The following is a 21,950-nucleotide window of genomic DNA, read 5'->3' as shown; positions in this document are numbered from 1 at the left end:
ATGGCTACTTCAGAATTAAGCAGAGTTAGGGTGACATCTGATACATGAGCTGGCATAACTAAGGAAGGTCAGTAACAACCTGCCTTTTTCTATCTTACTGCACGATACCTTGAAGATGGAAGCATGCGTGTCTCATTCAAGAGATGTTGACAGGTGGAGACATAAGCGTGCCACGTCGAGGAGTAAGAAACGGTTGGAGCTTCACCTTGGAGGGTTGTGGAGGTGCTGTGAATGGCTGGGTGGCCGGCAGCTGGCCTGGCCTTGGTGAACGTTTACCACCCAGGCCGGCCAACTCCCTTCTCCCTCACTACCTTTATCACTCCATATATTTCCTCTTGTAACACACCATGGCGCACATTTCTCTTGCTACACATCTACATTAAGCTTTCTTTAATGACAAGCAGTCGAAGACTATGGGACGGAAACATGCGAGAAAGTAATTTAGTTGGTAGGCTGTGTATGGGGTTGTGGTACCTCCTTCCCTCTCTACCAACAACTCCTCCCTTACCACCCCCCCCATCCCCCCCCCACCCCTACCATCCCCCCACCCCTACCACCCCTCCACAAACCAACCCACCCAGGTGCTGATGCCCGAGGTAGGACGACTACCCACTTCACACCTCGTCCTTAACAACTTCATTACTGGCGGTGGTGTCTGGACATGACCCTGGTGCTGGAGATGATTCACACGAGGGCGGGCTGGCGTCTCCCACCAGTCTGGCCACCTAGTGTAGTGTCTCTCACGCCCTCCTCCTCCTCCTCCAGGAAAATATCTCTACGCAACGCCCCAAAAAAGAGTTATTTGTACCCAGAAAACGTTGGTCAGTACGAGAGGGAGACCTGACCTCGCCGGGAGAACATGCTGGCGTTGTAAACGCCTTACATTTGTTTGTCATATTGTAGAGTGGTCTTAAGTCGAGTCATGCCAACATACAAATTATTTATACCAGAATACAAATGATCAAAATATACGCTATACAAGATTACCCAAACAAATATCCCACCACAAATGAAAACGTGTGATCAAGATTTCACTTGCCGACTTATCCCATGGATGGATTTTTTTTTTGTTTTTAAAATTTGGCGAGAAGGAAGGAAGAAGAGAAGCATGTGCACGCGTTGTGACAACAAGGTCGGGTGTTCGCCTGCCTTCCTCTCTCTCTCCATCATCTCTAACATCACCTCTCTTCCCAACATCATTTCCACTACATGCTTGCCCTTAAGCTTGAGCCAACTGAGAAGGTGACTCACAAAAACGCAAGAGGTACAAAACAAAAAAAACAAAAGCTTGAATGGGGCGGCTAGATCAAGTGGATGAGTCAGAGGTCGCAGCCAGGCACGTCGGGACACGGGTCGTGGTCCGCCTGCCTGAACGGAATTCCTACCGTGTCTTGGGCAGCGACGTTGCCAAACCATACTATATTTATTTGCTATTTTGCTTTATTATTTAGTTTGATTTGGTTTGAAGGTTATTTCTCACTCTCAATAAGCTCTAGTATATATAAATTTAAGTCGCCTATAGTTAAAAATCCGCAATAAATGGCCAGAGAAAATATTAAAGTCTATAATGAACCGTTCATCAATTTCACACTAGAGCCTGAAGCAGCTTGCGCTCATTCACAAGCCTCTCTTTAAAACTCTCAAACCTCTCTGCAATTCCATTTTGCAAATGGTTAGAGTACAAAGCTACTAAACTCCCAAATGATACAAAAATATTATATTATCACACATACCATTAACCGCAGGGAAATGTTATTGACGCACCAAAGCCAAGCCCATCCGCGTGGCCTATTTGGACGCTAGGCTACCATTAAAGACAGTTTCACGTGGTTGGCTTGCACAGACATTATCTTAAATGTCTACACTATAATCTTAATATAAAATATTTCTCGTACACGTCCAAATTAATACCCAGACACAAGTGAGTGGTCGTGCCCTGCTGTCACCAGGAGCTCCTCGCCCCACCTGCCCATTCATGCCCAGCATGACTGAAGGCAGAGGTGCAGTGTACCAACTATGGTGCCCGCTGGACAGGGTATTACTCCGGCGAGGGCGTTATCAGTGATGGGTATCTGGGCAGGTTTATGACGCGCGATGGTGTAAAGCCAAGGAGGGAGAGGTCAGAGGAGCAGGCTACCACTGTACGCCTGCCCCCCCCCCTACCACCCACAACCTACAACCCCATAGGCTCTTCTAACATCTAGGCCTACACCTTGTTTCAAAGAAGGCCAAGGTTGAGGCAGCCCTAGAAGTGTTGACCTGTATACTAAGTCAAAATTAGGAAAAATACACTTTTGTGTGTAGGTTCTTGTGATCCAAGTGTTATAAAATAGCAAGTTATTGTCTCCAGATAGTATTGTCCCCAAGAGTGAACAATATCAGCTTACGATACACACTACCCACGCAAAGCTTAAGTGAAAGTCTGAGAAGATATGGTTTAGTATTTATGTTGCTAAGAAAAAATGTCGTACTTGAAATTAGTTGCGGCTCGTAGAATTGATATATTGTCTCGTTTTCTGTTTTGGGTCCTCTGGTTGGTTAGGATAAGTGCACCTTAGTACGACAGTTTCTTGAGGTTGGGAAACATTTGGAGGACGGGCTGGGAGCGAGAGAGCCAGTGATACACATAGAACTAGAGGAAGGAAGCGAGGTACAAACTGTCCTTCATATAATAATGTAGCATAGCGCCATGAAGCAATAATATACTTGATTTTGTACATCCAGTTTCCTGATTACACTTTTAAGGTTCCTTAATGAGGGAACAAGAACGGTTCTTGTACAAAGTCACTCATCACCAATATAAGCAGCTTCTACTGCTGCCTAACTCATCTGAACTACTTATTAGCAAGCCTAGACGCAGGCTCTTAGCTGGTCTTGCTCGTGTTGGTTCTGGGGGTTAACCCGTGACACCCTACACGTGGTCACTCGGGCACATGAAGGCACCTCCAACTGTGGCAGATGTCTCCGGAACCTGCTCCAGGTACACCAACGTCCAAGATGTCTACAACGGTGAAGGGAGAGACCACAGCCAGCTGGGGAGAGACCACAGCCAGCTGGGGAGAGACCACAGCCAGCTGGGGAGAGACCACAGCCAGCTGGGGAGAGACCAATCTGATGGTGGTAAAGGGTGCGGCTGAGGGGGGGGGGCGAGGGAGGGGGGAAGGTGAGTGGTAGGCATAATGGGGTGATGGCTGGATAAGGGAGTAAGTGGTAAAGGGGTGCAGGGGTGGAGAAGGCCTGGAAGATGAGGATGAAGGGAGAGGGGAGTAGTAAGGGGGTGTAGAGGATGACAGTGTGTCCCCCCCCCTCACCCCACCACAACACCCCCCCCCCTCACCCCACCACAACACCCCCCCCCTCACCCCACCACAACAAAACACTGTGGTGGGGTGAAGGGGTCGAGGAAGCGGAAACGTGGTGTGGGTCAGACGATCTGTTCAGTGATATACGATATTGATCAGGGCCCCTCACCCCCCCCCATCTCTCTCACCCAGAGTGAGGGGAGGGTGAGGGTACATCCTCTCCCCCCCCCCCAGCAGGAAGGTCTCAGCCACTGAGACTGTGGGCGGTCACGTCCAGGTTCCTGTTGAGTGTTGTCCTGCCACAGTTACCTGTAGTGTGCCTGTAGTGACACTCCAGAGTTCTTCTACTCCACAAGTCCGTCCACGAGTCCGGCCAGGGGCCCGGCTTGCCTTATGACAGCTTGATCTCAATGGCTGCTTACCTGGAGAGTACCTGGAGAGGGTCTTGGGAGTTCTTCCATCCCCCGAGCGCCGACTGGTGATAACTTGGTCCACCAGGCTGTTGCTTGGAGCCGCCCGCAGGCCCACATACCCTCCACAGCCTGGCTGATCCAGAATTTCTTTTAGAAATCTGTCATTATATGGCATCTGACATCATATGTCATTATATGACAACGATAAGGGGCCTGACTGCTGAGTGGACAGTAGTTCGGATTATTAGTCCTGAGGTTCAGGGTTCAATCCCCGGTGGAGGCGGAAACAAATGGACAGTTTCTTTCATCCTTATGCACCTGTTCACCTAGCAGTAAACAGGTACCTGGGTGTTAGACAGCTGCTACGGGCTGCTTCCTGGGGGTGTGTAACACAAGGAGGCCCGGTGCTAAACGTCCTCCCAGCGAGCATCAGAAATATTGCCGGAACAACCGTGGACATCTTCAAGAGAAAACTAAATCATGTCCTGCAAGGAGTGCCGAACCAACCGGGCTGTGGTGGGTGTGGGCCTGCGGGCCGCTCCAAGCAACAGCCTGGTGGACCAAACTCTCACAAGTCAAGCCTGGCCTCGGGCCGGGCTTGGGGAGTAGAACTCCCTGAACCCCATGAACCAGGTCGAGGACTGGGCCGCGGGGGCGCTAAGCCCCAAAATCATCTCAAGATAACCTCAAGATAACGATGTAAGAATCTAAGACATCACGGCAATTTTTTTTGTTTTTTTTTGCAGAGATATTCCTGCGCGGGCCACTAAGTGTTGCTTGTTTCTGTTTTACTTGGGCGGAGTATGAGTATTTATGACTCGTATGGTCGCTTCAGGATGATATTGTCCCACGTGTTTAACAACTTCTTCTGCTCTGTTGAATCTAAGTTGATATCTTAATGGGTTTGTAACTGTGCACGATGTTAGATAATGTTCCAGTGGTCTGTTGTGGCTGTAACTGTGCACTATGTTAGCTAATGTTCCAGTGGCCTGTCGGCATCTCCCCACAGTGCTGAGCGGCCAACTGTGAATCAGTGGAGGGATGATGGGTGCCAGGAGCGTGAGAACAGTGTGGGTGTTGGTGGTGTGATGGTGCACGCTCTCGATATTCACGTGCCGAGCACGTGTTGGTCACCACGTGTTGTGGAGACGTGCACGTGGCAGGAGGCCCGGGCTGAGGAAGGTGCAGTGGTCCTCACCCCCCCCCCCCCGGGCTGCACTGGTATAATGAACGTAACTCTCAGTACAATGTTCTATAGCACACACACACACACACGTGACCACAGTTGTGCACGTGCACAATGTGTGTATGAGACACGTGTTATATTCACGTGCACATCACTGTAGCGATGAGTGAGGATGAATCACAAGCCGTCGTGAGGAGGGTTTGGGCACCCCCCCCCCCCCACACACACACAGCTCCAAGTGGCTCTCGCTGACAAATAAACACACACACACACACACAAACGCACGCACGTGCACACACGTAAACAAACCTCACAACCCCTGCTCAAAATAGCGAGGAGGTGAGTGGCCACGTGTGGGCGGAGTAGTGAAGGCCACCCGCGCTGTGTAGGCACCTGCAGCAGGCAACCCTCCACCCTGCAGGAGGGGGAGGGGGGGAAGGGGGCTTATTCACAGCTGATGTCTCGCGATCACCTGTTTTGGATCAGCTGATCTGGTCCTGTCAACACGCTGGGTCCTCCTGCACCCGCCACCTGCCTCTCAACCTGCATCCTGCCCCCACCACCACCACACACATGGGTCTTACTCCTACCTCACACACACACCCTCACACACCCTCTCACACACACACACACACACACACACACACACACACACACACACACACACACACACACACTCACACACACATGTGAGAGTGCGTGTTGGAATGGAAAAAAGAGTACGATGGAATGGAATACATTAGGCAGTGATGTGGTGGAGGCTGACTCCATACACAGTTTCAAGTGTAGATATGATAGAGCCCAGTAGGCTCAGGAACCTGTACACCAGTTGATTGACGGTTGAGAGGTGGGACCAAAGAGCCAGAGCTCAACCCCCGCCAGCACAACTAGGTGAGTACACACACGCACCCTCTCACAAGTAGAGTCACACACGTAACCCCGTGGTCGAGCGGGCACCGTTCGCGATTTACAATTCACGGACCCGGGTTCGACTCCAGGCTGAGACAGAAACAAATGGGTAGACTCTTTTACCTGATGCCCCTGTTACCTAGCAGTAAATAGGCACCTAAGAGTAAGAGAGCTGCTACGGGCGACTTCCTGGGGGTTATCGTGAGATGATTTCGGGACTTAGTGTCCCCGCGGCCCGGTCCTCAACCAGGCCTCCACCTCCGGGAAGCAGCCCGTATCAGCTGGTCTAAGTCCCAGGTACCTATTTACTGCTAGGTAACAGGGGCATCAGGGTGAAAAACATTTTGCCTATTTGTCTCCGCCTCCAGCGGGGATCGAACCCGGAACCTCGGGACTACGAATCCGAAGCGCTGTCCACCCAGCTGTCAGGCGCCCTGTCAGGGGTGTGTGTGGAAAAAAAAGTAGTTAGTAACAGTTGATTGATTGACAGTTGAGAGGCGGACCGAAAGAGCCAGAGCTCAACCCCCGCCAACACAACTAGGTGCACACAACTAGGTGAGTACAGATGACGACACGACCGCCCTGATCTTCCCAGCCCATCTGTAACTTATTTCCTGACTTCTTTGTTTTTAATTGGAACTGTGGCTCCTCTGGTGCCCCTCTGGTGCCACACTGGTGCCACACTGGTGCCCCACTGGTGCCCCACTGGTGCCACACTGGTGCCCCGCTGGTGCCCCACTGGTGCCCCACTGGTGCCCCGCTGGTGCCCCACTGGTGCCCCACTGGTGCCCCACTGGTGCCCCACTGGTGCCCCTCTGGTGCCCCACTGGTGCCCCGCTGGTGCCCCACTGCCCTTCTCAGCATCACCAATATCCGTGTCTCTCCCAATATCAAGGAATACAAACCTTGAACATGAGACACACATTAATCACGTCATGTGTCAGAGAACACACCTCGAACACTGTACATGTCGCACAGACATAATTGTCTGTATTTATGTCTGTTGGTTAGCAGTGTAGAAACACTACAATCACCTGCTGTTGTAGAGTGTTCAACACATCACTGAACTATGTGTTTACCACATCTCTGACCCGACCATGGAGGACACAAGGAAATGTATACATGCTGGTTAGCAGTGAAAATGTGTGGCCACGTCTGTGGTAGGAAACTAAAAAAGACTCCTCCCTGTGGGCACACCTAAATACCCCACACCCGCTGGGTACCCCGCCCCCCCCCCCTCCCTGGGGTATCCTACCCTGCCCCCCCTACAGTGAGACACCCCAGCCCAGCCCTTGGGACACCCCACCCCCTCCCCCCCCACTTCCTCTCACTCACTCTCTCACCCCGTATACAGACCACCCAAGATGGAGTCCCACAGTGACGGTGCCAACCCTCCACACAGAGACGGTGCCAACCCTCCACAGTGACGGTACCAACCCTCCACAGTGACGGTACCAACCCTCCACAGTGACGGTACCAACCCTCCACACAGTGACGGTGCCAACCCTCCACACAGTGACGGTGCCAACCCTCCACAGTGACGGTGCCAACCCTCCACAGTGACGGTGCCAACCCTCCACAGTGACGGTACCAACCCTCCACACAGTGACGGTGCCAACCCTCCACAGTGACGGTGCCAACCCTCCACAGTGACGGTGCCAACCCTCTACAGTGACGGTGCCAACCCTCCACACAGTGACGGTGCCAACCCTCCACAGTGACGGTGCCAACCCTCCACAGTGACGGTGCCAACCCTCCACAGTGACGGTACCAACCCTCCACAGTGACGGTGCCAACCCTCCACAGTGACGGTGCCAACCCTCCACAGTGACGGTGCCAACCCTCCACAGTGACGGTGCCAACCCTCCACAGTGACGGTGCCAACCCTCCACAGTGACGGTGCCAACCCTCCACAGTGACGGTGCCAACCCTCCACAGTGACGGTGCCAACCCTCCACAGTGACGGTGCCAACCCTCCACAGTGACGGTGCCAACCCTCCACAGTGACGGTGCCAACCCTCCACAGTGACGGTGCCAACCCTCCACACAGCAAAGAGAAAAAGAGAGAAAGTAAGAGATGGATGAAGTAGGCCTAGGAAATGAGAGTGAGCGTTACCTGGTTGATGGGGTTCTGGGAGTTCTTCTACTCCCCAAGCCCGGCCCGAGGCCAGGCTTGACTTGTGAGAGTTTGGTCCACCAGGCTGTTGCTTGGAGCGGCCCGCAGGCCCACATACCCACCACAGCCCGGTTGGTCCGGCACTCCTTGAAGAAAAGTATTTAGTTTCCTCTTGAAGATGTCCACGATTGTTCCGGCAATATTTCTTATGCTCGCTGGGAGGACGTTGAACAACCGCGGACCTCTGATGTTTATACAGTGTTCTCTGATTGTGCCTATGGCACCTCTGCTCTTCACTGGTTCAGTTCTGCATTTTCTTCCATATCGTTCACTCCAGTACGTTGTTATTTTACTGTGTAGATTTGGGACCTGGCCCTCCAGTATCTTCCATGTGTATATTATTTGATATCTCTCTCGTCTCATTTCTAGTGAGTACATTTGGAGAGCTTTGAGACGATCCCAATAATTTAGGTGCTTTATTGCGTCTATGCGTGCCGTATATGTTCTCTGTATGATGAGGATCATGAGGGTGATGATTATCAGGAGGGCCGTGAGTGTGATGAGTGATGGTGAGGAGGGTGCGAGAGTGATGAGGATGCCGGAGAAGGTATAAGATGGTAGTGGTGATGGCAGCGGCGGGGAGTGACAGTGTTCACAAGACGGAGGCTGGTGCCATCACAGCCAACCATGTGCTAGTATCACCACACATCACTCACACTGCCACCACCACCACGCCGCAGTGGGTGCCCTGAGGACTCCCTGAGAGGGGGGTGGGGGAGGGGTGTAAGGGAGGGGGCTATAGTACCCATACTCTACCTTCTACCACGGTACCCACCGCTTGTCACGGTGGTACACCATCACCAGTGGTACACCATCACCAGTGGTACACCAGTGGTACACCAGTATGGCACCACCTTCAACAATCAACCCAACACACACTAAACAACTCGCAGACTACACAGGCCATAGTATATGAGGGACAGAGAGTGTTGAGGAGTGGCACCCTCGCTACAGCTCCGTCAACCATGGCACTCTCAACCCGCACCGAACACTGACACTAACCACCCATATAGCGAGCAATATAACTAGCAACTGGGAGGAGAGAGGCTGCCGGTAGCTACCCAGCTTGAACTAGGCACGCCACGCCGCCAGGCACGCCTCGCCCCCAGGCACGCCTCGCCGCCAGGCACGCCTCGCCGCCAGGCACGCCTCGCCGCCAGGCACGCCTCGCCGCCAGGCACGCCTCGCCCCCCAGGCACGCCTCGCCGCCAGGCACGCCTCGCCGCCAGGCACGCCTCGCCCCCCAGGCACGCCTCGCCGCCCCCAGGCACGCCTCGCCGCTCTTCCAAAACACTCAGGCTAATTATCTTGGGAACTAAAGGGCCTTGTTCGGGAAGCATCGATAACCTCCAAGGCAACAAGAAATATATCATATCATCAAAGGATTACTTACATATAAGTGATAGGACTAAGGGGGGGGGTCAATTAGACTGCCAAGCCATCATTACTATTGTACCCCATTTAACTCCCAATTACCGTGAATAATGATGTGGTAAGTGAGCGATATCCCCCCCCCTATCCTTCATCCCCACTATACCCCCTCCCCCCCCCCACTCAACCACTCCCCACTCACTACAACAACATGGATATAGAGCGGGAAGATCCTGTCTGTCACAGTTACTCAACCACTATGACATAATCACAGATGCTTTAGAAGAAAAGCAAAATGCAGATGTTATATACACAGACTTTGCTAAGGCTCTCGACAAATGTGACCCTGGAGTGATAGCCCATACAATGAGATCAATGGGAATAACGGGTAAAGTGGGGCTTTGGAACTTTCTGTCAAACAGAATGCCGAGAGTAACAGTCAATCAAATAAGATCAGTATAAGTGCAGTGAAAAGCTCTGTACCCCAGGGCACAGTCCTGGCACCACTGCTGTTTCTCATTATTATCTCGGATATTGACAAAAATACTAGTCACAGCTTCGTCTGCAGATGATACCAGAATCAGTATGAAAATTTCCTCTGTTTTCAGAGGAAATTCAGACACTGAATTTCCCCACAGTTGTTTTCAAATACTGAAAAACTACAAGTTGATGTAAATAGTCTTCGACTGGGCATCTGATAATAACATGAGGTTTAACTGTTATAACTTCCAGTTACAGTACTTAGGTATGGGGGAAACGAGGAACTTAAACTTAACACAGGGTACAGGACACACTCAGACATACTCATAGGAGGAAAGCAACATGTAAAAGATCTGGGAATTATGATGTCTGACGACCTGACATTTAGTGAACATAACCGAGCAAATATAGCGGCGGCGGCCAGGAAAATGATAGGATGGATTATGAGAACGTTCACATCCAGAGACCCCACAGTAATGTTAATATTATTGATAACACTGGTGCTGTCCCGTCTTGGGTACTCACTTCCCCTTTAGTGCAGGATAAATATCTGAATTAGAGAGAATACAGAGAACTTTTAAGGCACGCTCAGAAACGATGAAAATCTATATTATTGGGACCGTTTCAAAATGTACTCTCCGGAAAGGAGACGAGAGAGCCATCAAACAATATATACATGGAAGGTACTGGAAGGCCAGGTCCCAAATGTGTACAGTAGAATAACAACATTCTGGAGCGAAAGGTACGGAAGGAAATGCAGAATAGAGCCAGTGAAGAGTTGAGGTGCCATAGGCACAATCAGAGAACACTGTCTGAACATCAGAGATCCACAGCTGTTCAACACCCTTCCAGGAAGCATTAGAAATATTGCTGGAACAAAGGTGGATGTCTTCAAGAGGCACTTGGACAGGTTCTTGCAAGCAATACTGGACCAACCGGGCTGTAGTGGATCTGTGGGCCTGCGGGCCGCTCCAAGCAACAGTCTGTTGGACCAAGTTATCACAAGTGCCTGGTCCCAGGCCCGGCTCGGGGAGTATAGAACTTCCGAAACACACTCCAGGTATTACCCCACTCCACCACGCCCCACAATACATCACCACGCCCCAAAACACACCCACTCCCCCACGCCCCACAGTACACCACCACACCCCACAATACACCACCACACCCCACAATACACCACCACACACCACAATACACCCCCACACCCCACAATACACCACCACACCCCACAATATACCCCCACACCCCACAATACACCACCACACCCCACAAAACAGAAGCCTGGAGATAATCTACAATAACAAGGAAGTCATGGGTAACCTGGGTTTGTTTAGGCTGAGCGAGGAAGGACTGGCATCAGTGGATAAGAATGAATGAGATAACAAGGGAGCACGAACCTGACCTTCATTGAGCCGCGTCTTCATCATATAGTTTGGTGTAAATCACTGGGTGCGCGCGCCACGATACCTGTCTTTAAATTGTTAACCACAAGGCCGCTACTTTCTTTTTATACAAGTTAATGGCGCAGTGTTTTACAATTTTTTTTCATCTAATGAGGCTTTTAGTTTTTTAAATTAACTAAGTACGAATACTGTACTTCTGTCCATCTCGTAGCCTATAGTGAGTCCATTTCGTAGCCTAGCGAGTCCATTTCGTAGCCTAGCGAGTCCATTTCGTAGCCTAGCGAGTCCATTTCGTAGCCTAGCGAGTCCATTTCGTAGCCTAGCGAGTCCATTTCGTAGCCTAGCGAGTCCATTTCGTAGCCTAGCGAGTCCATCCCGTAGCCTAGCGAGTCCATCCCGTAGCCTAGCGAGTCCATCCCGTAGCCTAGCGAGTCCATCCCGTAGCCTAGCGAGTCCATCCCGTAGCCATGATAAACAGGTACCCGGAGGTTAAGAGAGCTGTTGTGGGACGCAGCCTGGGAGGATGTTGCTAGTAGGCTCCTGGTCAAACTAAACAGATGCATTTGTTTAGGGAGAGGCGCGTGGAGAGGACTGGGAGAGTACAGCGAGGGTAATGACCAGTGGTGTAATGGCCTGAGGGTGGTACAATGTGTTGTTGTAATGTGTGTTACGGTGTGAGTTGGGGTTCCTCCTGCTCCCCTACGGACGGTGGTAGTAAGACGGAGGTGGTGTGGTGGTGGTGTGGTAGTGGTGGTGTGGTGGTGGTGGTGTGGTGGTGGTGTGGTAGTGGTGGTGGTGGTGTGGTGGTGTGGTGGTGGTGGTGTGGTGGTGTGGTGGTGGTGGTGGTGTGGTAGTAGTGTGGTGGTGGTGTGGTAGTGGTAGTGGTGGTGGTGTGGTAGTGGTGGTGTGGTGGTGGTGGTGTGGTAGTAGTGTGGTGGTGGTGTGGTAGTGGTAGTGGTGGTGGTGGTGGTGTGGTAGTGGTGGTGTGGTGGTGGTGTGGTGGTGGTGGTGTGGTAGTAGTGTGGTGGTGGTGTGGTAGTGGTAGTGGTGGTGGTGGTGTGGTAGTGGTAGTGGTGGTGGTGGTGGTGGTGTGGTGGTGTGGTGGTGGTGTGGTAGTGGTGGTGTGGTGGTGGTGGTGTGGTGGTAGTGTGGTGGTGGTGTGGTGGTGGTGGTAGTGTGGTGGTGGTGTGGTAGTGGTGGTGTGGTGGTGGGTGTGGTGGTGGTGGTGTGGTGGTAGTGGTGTGGTGGTAGTGTGGTGGTAGTGTGGTGGTGGTGTGGTAGTGGTAGTGGTGGTGGTGTGGTAGTGGTGGTAGTGGTAGTGGTGGTGGTGTGGTAGTGGTGTGGTAGTGGTGGTGTGGTGGTGTGGTAGTGGTGTGGTAGTGGTGTGGTAGTGGTGGTGGTGTGGTAGTGTGGTGGTGGTGTGGTGGTAGTGTGGTGGTGTGGTGGTGGTGTGGTAGTGGTGGTGTGGTGGTAGTGGTGGTGGGGTGGTGTGGTGGTAGTGGTGGTTTGGTAGTGGTGGTTTGGTAGTGGTGGTGTGGTGGTGGTGCGGTGGTGGTGGTGTGGTGGTGGTGTGGTGGTGGTGGTGGTGTGGTAGTGGTAGTGTGGTAGTGGTGGTGTGGTGGTGGTGTGGTAGTGGTGGTGTGGTGGTGGTGGTGGGGTGGTGTGGTGGTAGTGGTGGTTTGGTAGTGGTGGTTTGGTAGTGGTGGTGTGGTAGTGGTGGTGTGGTTGTGGTGGTGTGGTGGTGGTGTGGTGGTGTGGTGGTGGTGGGGTGGTGGTGGTAGTGGTGGTGTGGTGGTGGTGTGGTGGTGTGGTGGTGGTGGGGTGGTGGTGGTAGTGGTGGTGTGGTGGTAGTGGTGGTGGTAGTAGTGGTGGTGTGGTGGTAGTGGTGGGGTGGTGGTGGTGTGGTGGTAGTGGTGGTAGTGGTGGGGTGGTGGTGGTGTGGTGGTAGTGGTGTGGTGGTAGTGGTGGGGTGGTGGTGGTGTGGTGGTAGTGGTGGGGTGGTGGGGTGGTGGTGGTAGTGGTGGTAGTGGTGGGGTGGTGGTGGTGTGGTGGGGTGGTGGTGGTGTGGTGGTAGTGGTAGTCGACACATAGGATGGGGGAAGGAGGGAGGGGCAGGGAAGGGGTTGTGGTAGACAGGACTATCAGGTATATATTTTACATACACACATGTGTTGGATGGCAGGAATTCCAACTCTGTAAGCAACACAACATTTATCACAATCTGGGGCAGAAAATAATAAGCCGAATTGTATACTCAGTAAAAAGTGCACACCCACATATTTTGAAGCAATTATTAATTTGGATTCAGAGATAACAGCCTAAGCTAGAGAGCTGCACTAACTACTCCAGTTATAAAGAACTAACAACTTTGAAGCTTACAACTCTGAAACTGTTATCCCAGGGTAACGGTGGTGACAACTGCCATACTCCACGGTGTAGTTCTATGACATATATTGCAAAACGTGAATTTACGCCACCACTTACGAAACCGGTAGGTCTTTCCTTGATCACAGCGGCTTTGTTTACATTTACTAAATAGTAGCTGCGTAAATATTTGATGAATCCTGGTCCAGAGCATGTGTGTGTTGACACTTGTGGAGCACCAACGCTTACAATTGTTACTGATGGATGGATACCTTGCTCCTTATCCCCACCCATAAACATTTTTCGAATGGGGCTAAAATTTGCCACCAAGGGCCTACAGGACAATAACAAGAGGGGTCGTACCTGCAGTACCACTGGTCGTTACAAGACAATAACAAGAGTACCTGCAGTACCAGTGGTCGTTACAAGACAATAACAAGAGTACCTGCAGTACCACCTGGTCGTTACAAGACAATAACTAGAGTACCTGCAGTGCAATTCACGTCAATCCGCACAGACCACCAGATATTGCAAACACTGCAAATTACACAATATATATAAATGGAAAGCATAAACCAGTCGACATGTACCCTACCCCACCTTTCAACAGACGAGGCGACTAATAATGGTACTTTTAACAACACTGAAACTTAATTGACATTTGAGTTCCTCATATTTGAGGAACTCAAATGGCTACCTTACGCAAGATAGGCGTAAGGAAGCCACCGTGTTGAGCTCAGGTGTTAGAGAAGCTGATGTGTTTACTTGTGGCATAGAACTAAAGCTGAGAGAAGTGACATACCTTCGACCCATAATCTCTGTACATCGGTGAGGAGAGTGGCACTCTTGAGGCCGACGCAGAAGGTGGAGAGCACGAGCAGGGCCACGAACAACACTTTCCCCGCATGTCTCTGGCAGAATACCCCGAAATGCAGCAGCTGCATCTGCAGTTTGGTCCGCACCCATAGTGCTGCTCGACTCCCCGTCGCCCGACCCTGTAAGCAAAATATAAAATATTTATTAGTAGCTGAAAATGTAATGAAATATTATGGCAGACTAACATAGCCTAACGTCTGAGATATATAAGACTAACATAGCCTAACGTCTGAGATATATAAGACTAACATAGCCTAACGTCTGAGATATATAAGACTAACATAGCCTAACGTCTGAGATATATAAGGATATACCATGGCAGACTAACATAGCCTAACGTCTGAGATATATAAGGATATACCATGGCAAACTAACATAGCCTAACGTGTGAGATATATAAGGATATATCATGACACACTAACATAGCCTAACGTCTGAGATATGGTGATTCTTTGACCGCCAATCAAGCTTAAAGTGCGAATTGCTTTCACCTGAATTATGACAGATAAGAATCGATTGATTGATGAAGATTGAGCCACACAAGAGGTGGCAGGGGCATGAGTAGTGTGTAAGAGGCGTGAGAGTAGCTTATATATACCCAGCGTGTGTCAACGAGAGTTCCTTGGTGATGGTTTTAAACACAAGTGTTGTGCGTTGACTACGTCCGGCTCTGTCAGGTCTCTCTCCGGGTTTGGTGGACTTGGGCGCCGTGTGGTATCTACGCTTGTAAGAATTTCTTCCTTTTTCCCAGAAAGCAGAAGCTTTAACTTAACTTTATTTAACATAATATTGTATTCCTCGTCCCACTGCTAGAGTTGGTTGTTCATCCTCTTGGTCTCCTCCCTCACCCCCCTCGTCTCCTCCCTCACCCTCCTCGTCTCCTTCCTCACCCTCCTCGTCTCCTTCCTCACCCAGCCCGGCCTCCTAAGGTTCCCCAACGTCAAGAAACTGTCTTACTAAAGTGCCCCTATACTAACCTACCAGAGGACCCAAAACAGAAAACGGTAGAGTATGTCAATTTCCCGAGCCGCTACCGTTTTCTAGTACGACAATTTGTGGCCTTAGGTAGAGCATACGTCAAAATACGACGTTCTATTACTTTTTTTTGGGGGGGGGGGGGAGTAAAGAGGAAGGAGAGGCATAGGTGAAGGGAAGTTTAGAAGTGGGAAATACAGTGAGAGGTATGAAAGCAGGCGGTATGCTTTCATACCTCTCACTGTTCTATTACGAGGACGGGTTACCTCTCTACTGCCCCCCCCCCCCGTCTCCTTCCTTACAAGATCCCATTCCCCCCCTCCCCCCACCCCTCGCTCTCGTCTCTCCACGCCACAATAAAACAGGTGAGAGGGGAGATGCTGCTACGCCCCTCCCCGCTCTCAGGCAATAACGCCAAGCAATGCATCAAAGGAGGAGCGTCGCCCCAGCCAGACGTGGAGGCATATAAATAGTTGGAGGAGCGCCATAATACTGGGGCCACTCATAACTGTGGCCGCCGCCGCCGGAGATCAAGAGAGACGGCGGAGGAATTATTTCAGTTTGTGGGAGTAATTCATCGTGTCTGGTCGCCCACAGCCTTCCCCTCATCCTCCCTCTAGGTCGTCCCACAGCCTTCCCCTCATCCTCCCTCTAGGTCGTCCACAGCCTTCCCCTCATCCTCCCTCTAGGTCGCCCACAGCCTTCCCCTCATCCTCCCTCTAGGTCGTCCCACAGCCTTCCCCTCATCCTCCCTCTAGGTCGCCCACAGCCTTCCCCTCATCCTCCCTCTAGGTCGCCCACAGCCTTCCCCTCATCCTCCCTCTAGGTCGTCCCACAGCCTTCCCCTCATCCTCCCTCTAGGTCGCCCACAGCCTTCCCCTCATCCTCCCTCTAGGTCGCCCACAGCCTTCCCCTCATCCTCCCTCTAGGTCGCCCACAGCCTTTCCCTCATCCTCCCTCTAGGTCGTCCCACAGCCTCCATCTTCCCTCAGACCCTGCGGGTCTGAGGGAAGGATCTTACAGGATCTGAGGATCTTACACTCCTCCCTAGGTAGGCCTATTTCTTCATATTCACCACAATGTCTCGTCACTGCCTATAGTAATCTACCTGGAGTCCGTAGGCTATTAAATAAGGTGTATCCCATACCCTTCATTCCTTTTACTAAACCTTCATCTTGTCCGCTTTAGTCAACATTCCTCTTATCCCTCCCTGCTAAACATACCCATATGCAGCTGATTAGCATGGCTCTTATCCGCTCTGATAAGGCTACACATCCTTCAACTTTTCTCCTTGCTACAACTTGCAAGATCATCTTACGGTTAAGAGCATATTGAGGTAACTAGCCAATCAACACTGCCAGAAATTTGATATGCTAGATAAGAACCTTTCAAACAAGAGATGTAAGGTCAATGACGACATATTTAAGGCCCTTGTATTATTTACTAGACTATAGCGATTGAAATATTTCTCAACGGAAAGTGCCTGGTTTAGGGGAAGACGAAATCTCTAATCTGGAGACCGCAAAAACCACAGAAGATTCACTGTGATGTTTTTAAGCTAAATAAAAATATTTTTATTGTGAATATTTGAGAATCGTTGAAAATCTTTTAAATAGCCATGACGCGCAGCCGAAAGACGTATGTATACAGCTAACATGCGCTGAAAATAATTCCTAAGGCCTACGAGACTACGAGACTAAGAGCCATGGAAGCATGGCGGTATAAATACACTAAGATTTAAGTGATGAACATTCTTGTGGTGGTTGGGAGGATGAGGCTGTACGCTCCAGGGATCTGAAGTATTTACCCGGTAACCTCTCAACACAACACAAAGGTCACCCCAAACATTACCCTACTGGCTCTAGCAACTGAATTTTTGTCTTCTTTTGTCGTTTTGTGAACAAGAGCTTCACAAGATTGTCACTTGCTTCGAGGTTGTTGAGTTTCGAAATGTTATCTTTCCCTTGTTCAGGGGTCTGAAAAAACTAGAGGTGCGGTCCTTATATTTAGGAAATGTTGTTTAATGTTTACGCTTGGCTGATGCTGAGTTTTTCTACTCTGATAATTTTCTCTTGTATAAAAAAACTAATTTATTTTATTGTGGTAAATGACAACACTAACATCTGGAGGTATATAACAATGGGACAACTATTCTTGTGTTAAAATGTTCCACATTTTCAAAACATTTTGTGAAACAAGCGCTGTTCTGTATTAGAAGTAAAGTAATTATCAAAAGAAGGCACCAAACCGGGAAGGTGTTCTGTAGTAAAAGCTATTCAGGATTTCGGAAATTTCAAATGACATATTGAAATGTCATTTGTCCCCCCCCCCTTCATTTGAAATTTCAAATGAAGTTATTGCAAAACAAAGGAAAGATCCATAGTAAATACAAGTGATAACACAACACAAGACATACACTAGCAACAGCCACTGAAGGCTAGGCTAGACAAAGACCAAGATGACTGAACGGGAAAACGTAAACGAATAAGGACAAAGTTACAGTAACAATTTTCAAGGAACAGAATAGACAGAAAAAGTTTAAGAAATAACAAAAGTAGTTTACAGAAGAAAACAGGTTCCTGCACCAGCTAAGTAATGAGCCGTTAAGCGGTGATCCGCTCAAACATTTGTTGCACTACGGCCATCTCTGGGAGCCTACGCCTCCTCCTCCTCATGCTCATCTCACCAAATACAAACTCTGCTGAAAAGCTGCGTCATGTTCTTATTATTATTTTTATTTTTTGGCGTGTGCAATGAAGCAAATCTTCACTGGAGCATAAACACACACAGCGGCCACCAAGATTAGTGTCTAGACTCGCTCTTTGTTCAGTGTTATGACATAATTATACACATCTGATCATTATTGCCAATGCCTCTTGAAGACTAACCACCACTCTCCATTCTCGCACCCAGACAAAAAAAAATTATTAATAAAAATAAATACGTATATTTGGGGTAGCCATTAAGAAAGATGGCGACGGCATCATGTCCTGTGGTACGCACAGCGAGGCTTCTCTCCGCCACCATCCATCTTCATTATCCAGATTAAACCGTCCCGAAGCTAATTTTAAAACTAACAAAGAGGAAATTAAATCCTATTACCCCAAATGGCCTACTTATGGATATTATGATCGCCCCCATCAGAGTAACAGGATATTAATACTGAAGACAATCTTGGTCCTAACTGGAGCCTAGCCAAACCAGGCACTTCACTTGAAAACTTTTTGCCCTACAATTATTATTATTTTTATTGTTATTACTTTTATATTAATTGTTTTATTTGAATGTATTGGAACGTACACATCAGTTTGTCAGTAACTGATGACCATAATTCAATCTTTTAAAGATAAATTAACATGAATGATATGGCAGGAATGGTGTTGTATCGTTCATTGTAGAATGTGTCTGGCCTTGTTGTAGTTAACAATTTAAGTAAATATTGTTGTTGATATTGGCTTCATTATTCCTGCAGTGTAATTAGGCTGTCATTATCATTAGAGATATTTAATATTGTTAGTTACTATATTCTACAGACCTACAAATTTTAGAACCTCTGCCTCCCTCGTCCCCCCCCCCCCCCACTACTGGCAACCAAGAACATGTGAACACAATATGAAGCCAGCCAATGACTAAGTTATTATATACACTTATAAATATATAATTGTTTATGACTGGAGCTATACCATTAATAATGTCACTGCTAATGCCTTTTTTACCTTGCCATTACTGACCTTATTATGGCTAGCCATTATTACTGCATTCATTACATTTTCATCATCATAAATAACAAATTTTGAAACATGTTTTCTCTCTCCCTCACCCCCATTTCCTACCTCCGTCCCTACCTCCCTCCCTCCCTACCCCCTTCCCCTCCTACCTTGAGGTTACCTTGAGTCGGTTCCCTAACAGTGGGCACCTTCCTGCTTCACCATACATAGGCCAGGTGCTGACCCTCAAACAGATAGGCCTACGCAAAGATGTTCTCTATATATCGCCCAAACACCAACATGGGCCGAGTAAGAAGGTGTGATAATCACGCGGAAAAAAACATATGATAGGCGTAGCATATCTCTCATGGTGTTCACGGGGAAACTTGATCAATACCAGCAATACCCGAGCAACGGGACTGCGGTTGATCGCACCACTAACCAGTGAGTGACGCAGGAGGGCCGGGGACCACAGTGAGTGACGTAGGAGGGCCGGGGACCACAGTGAGTGACGTAGGAGGGCCGGGGACCACAGTGAGTGACGCAGGAGGGTCGGGGACCACAGTGAGTGACGCAGGAGGGTCGGGGACCACAGTGAGTGACGCAGGAGGGTCGGGGACCACAGTGAGTGGCGCAGGAGGGCCGGGGACCACAGTGAGTGACGCAGGAGGGCCGGGGACGACAGTGAGTGACGCAGGAGGGCCGGGGACCACAGTGAGTGACGCAGGAGGGCCCGGGGCCCACAGTGAGTGACGCAGGAGGGCCGGGGACCACAGTGAGTGACGCAGGAGGGTCGGGGACCACAGTGAGTGACGCAGGAGGGTCGGGGACCACAGTGAGTGACGCAGGAGGGTCGGGGACCACAGTGAGTGATGCAGGAGGGTCGGGGACCACAGTGAGTGATGCAGGAGGGCCGGGGACCACAGTGAGTGACGCAGGAGGGTCGGGGACCACAGTGAGTGATGCAGGAGGGCCGGGGACCACAGTGAGTGACGCAGGAGGGTCGGGGACCACAGTGAGTGACGCAGGAGGGCCCGGGGCCCACAGTGAGAGTGGGCGGTGCCGGGACGGTCGCCACACTGACAGTATCAAACACTGAAGCTGCTTTATGAGGACAGTGTTCGACGACCCACCTCCGCCCCACACTGTCAACACATTCATCTAATTAAGACTTGCAACCCGCGCAAAACCCGGAGTAAAGAGGACGGGGGTAGGGGAGCGGCGGCTCCTCTTATCATCCTCCTCCTCCTCCTCTCCTGAACCAACCCGTTCTCGCACTTGCTTATAGTCAATATTGGCTTATTTAATAAGTGCATATGTGACATACTAATTGATTGTGAATATTTTAGTTTACCTTGAAAAGCTTCATAGAAAACACCGACCTCACCTAACCTTCTTAGTATGTTAAGATAAGCATCTTATTGCTTCTTATTTACAATTATTACTTAACCTATACCGTTGATAGGTTAAGTAATAATTGTAATTAAGAAGCAATAAGATGCTTATCTTAACATACTAAGAAGGTTAGGTGAGGTCGGTGTTTTCTATGAAGCTTTTCAAGGTAAACTAAAATATTCACAATCAATTAGTATGTCACATATGCACTTATTAAATAAGCCAATATTGACCATAAGCAAGTGCGAGAACGGGGTTGCCTGAACATATTGTACATGATGGCAATATAGACCTATAATAGGCCTAGAATTAACGACAGAACAGACAAAACAGGAACTGTTTATTATTAGCAACGGCAGAAAAAAACTCATTAGAATCAAAAGGCTGCAAGATCTTGAGGTTATCTTGAGATGATTTCGAGGCTTTTAGTGTCCCCGCGGCCCGGTCCTCGACCAGGCCTCCACCCCCAGGAAGCAGCCCGTGACAACTGACTAACACCCAGGTACCTATTTTACTGCTAGGTAACAGGGGCACAGGGTGAAAGAAACTCTGCCCATTGTTTCTCGCCGGCGCCTGGGATCGAACCCAGGACCACAGGATCACAAGTCCAGCGTGCTGTCCGCTCGGCCGACCGGCTCCCTTGGTCGGCCGAGATGACAGATGACAGGTCTTAAAACATTGCCAATGAGCACATGTGATGAGTTAGAATGTAGTTATGTAAGTATCAACACACTAAGCTCAGATCTGCATACACAAACAGGTGAGTACACACACACACACACACACACACACACACACACACACACACACACACACACACACACACACACACACACACACACAATCATTCAGAATCTTGTATACCACGATGGCCTATGTCAGATCAACTACAAATTGAGAAATATAGGGCGGCAGCACCGTATTTGTGAGAGAGGAGAGACGGCACCAGACATAGTGCCAGAGGAAAGGTGCGCTAGTTAACAAGGAGCACTAAACAAACCAAACTGGCCATCAACATCGGCAAGGGCAGAGCAATGATCTCCAGGTCTGGGGACAGGATGCCAGGCGACACCCACAGCAGCAGCAACTACAGGTGTGTGACGAGGTGTACCTCCGAGTACCCACCACGTCACTCCCCAGACCCACACACACACACACACGTATTGGGGGGGAGGCGGCTGAATGGACAGCGCTCATGATTAGTGGACCTAGGGACCGGGGTTCGATCCCTAGGTACCGCCGGAAAAACAAATGGGCAGAGCTTCCTTCACCCTGATGAAAATGTTACCCTAGCAATAAATAGGTACCTGGGAGTCAGACAGCTGCTACGAGCTGCTTCCTGGTGCGCGCGCGCGCGTGCGTGCGTGCGCGTGTGTGTGTGTGTGTGTGT

At 49.9% G+C, this 21,950-nt stretch overlaps 2 protein-coding genes across 3 annotated transcripts in view; one reads left to right on the top strand and one right to left on the bottom strand.

The window, feature by feature from the left end:
* The window catches only part of LOC138350263 (uncharacterized), a 273,690-nt gene that overhangs the window by 228,304 nt on the left and 23,436 nt on the right, over positions 1 to 21,950 (top strand). The gene's annotated exons all lie outside the window — the stretch shown is intronic.
* Positions 1 to 21,950, bottom strand: part of ptc (protein patched) — a 182,244-nt gene that overhangs the window by 153,854 nt on the left and 6,440 nt on the right. The window contains exon 2 of the mRNA XM_069300836.1: positions 14,410 to 14,602. Coding sequence (XP_069156937.1) covers positions 14,410 to 14,602 — 193 coding nt within the window. The remainder of the gene's footprint in view (positions 1 to 14,409; positions 14,603 to 21,950) is intronic.

This window comes from Procambarus clarkii, chromosome 44 (genome assembly GCF_040958095.1).
Source record: "Procambarus clarkii isolate CNS0578487 chromosome 44, FALCON_Pclarkii_2.0, whole genome shotgun sequence".
Taxonomy (NCBI): domain Eukaryota; kingdom Metazoa; phylum Arthropoda; class Malacostraca; order Decapoda; family Cambaridae; genus Procambarus; species Procambarus clarkii.
The sequence above is the reverse complement of the archived record's forward strand: the minus strand, read 5'-3'. Positions and strand labels throughout refer to the sequence as shown.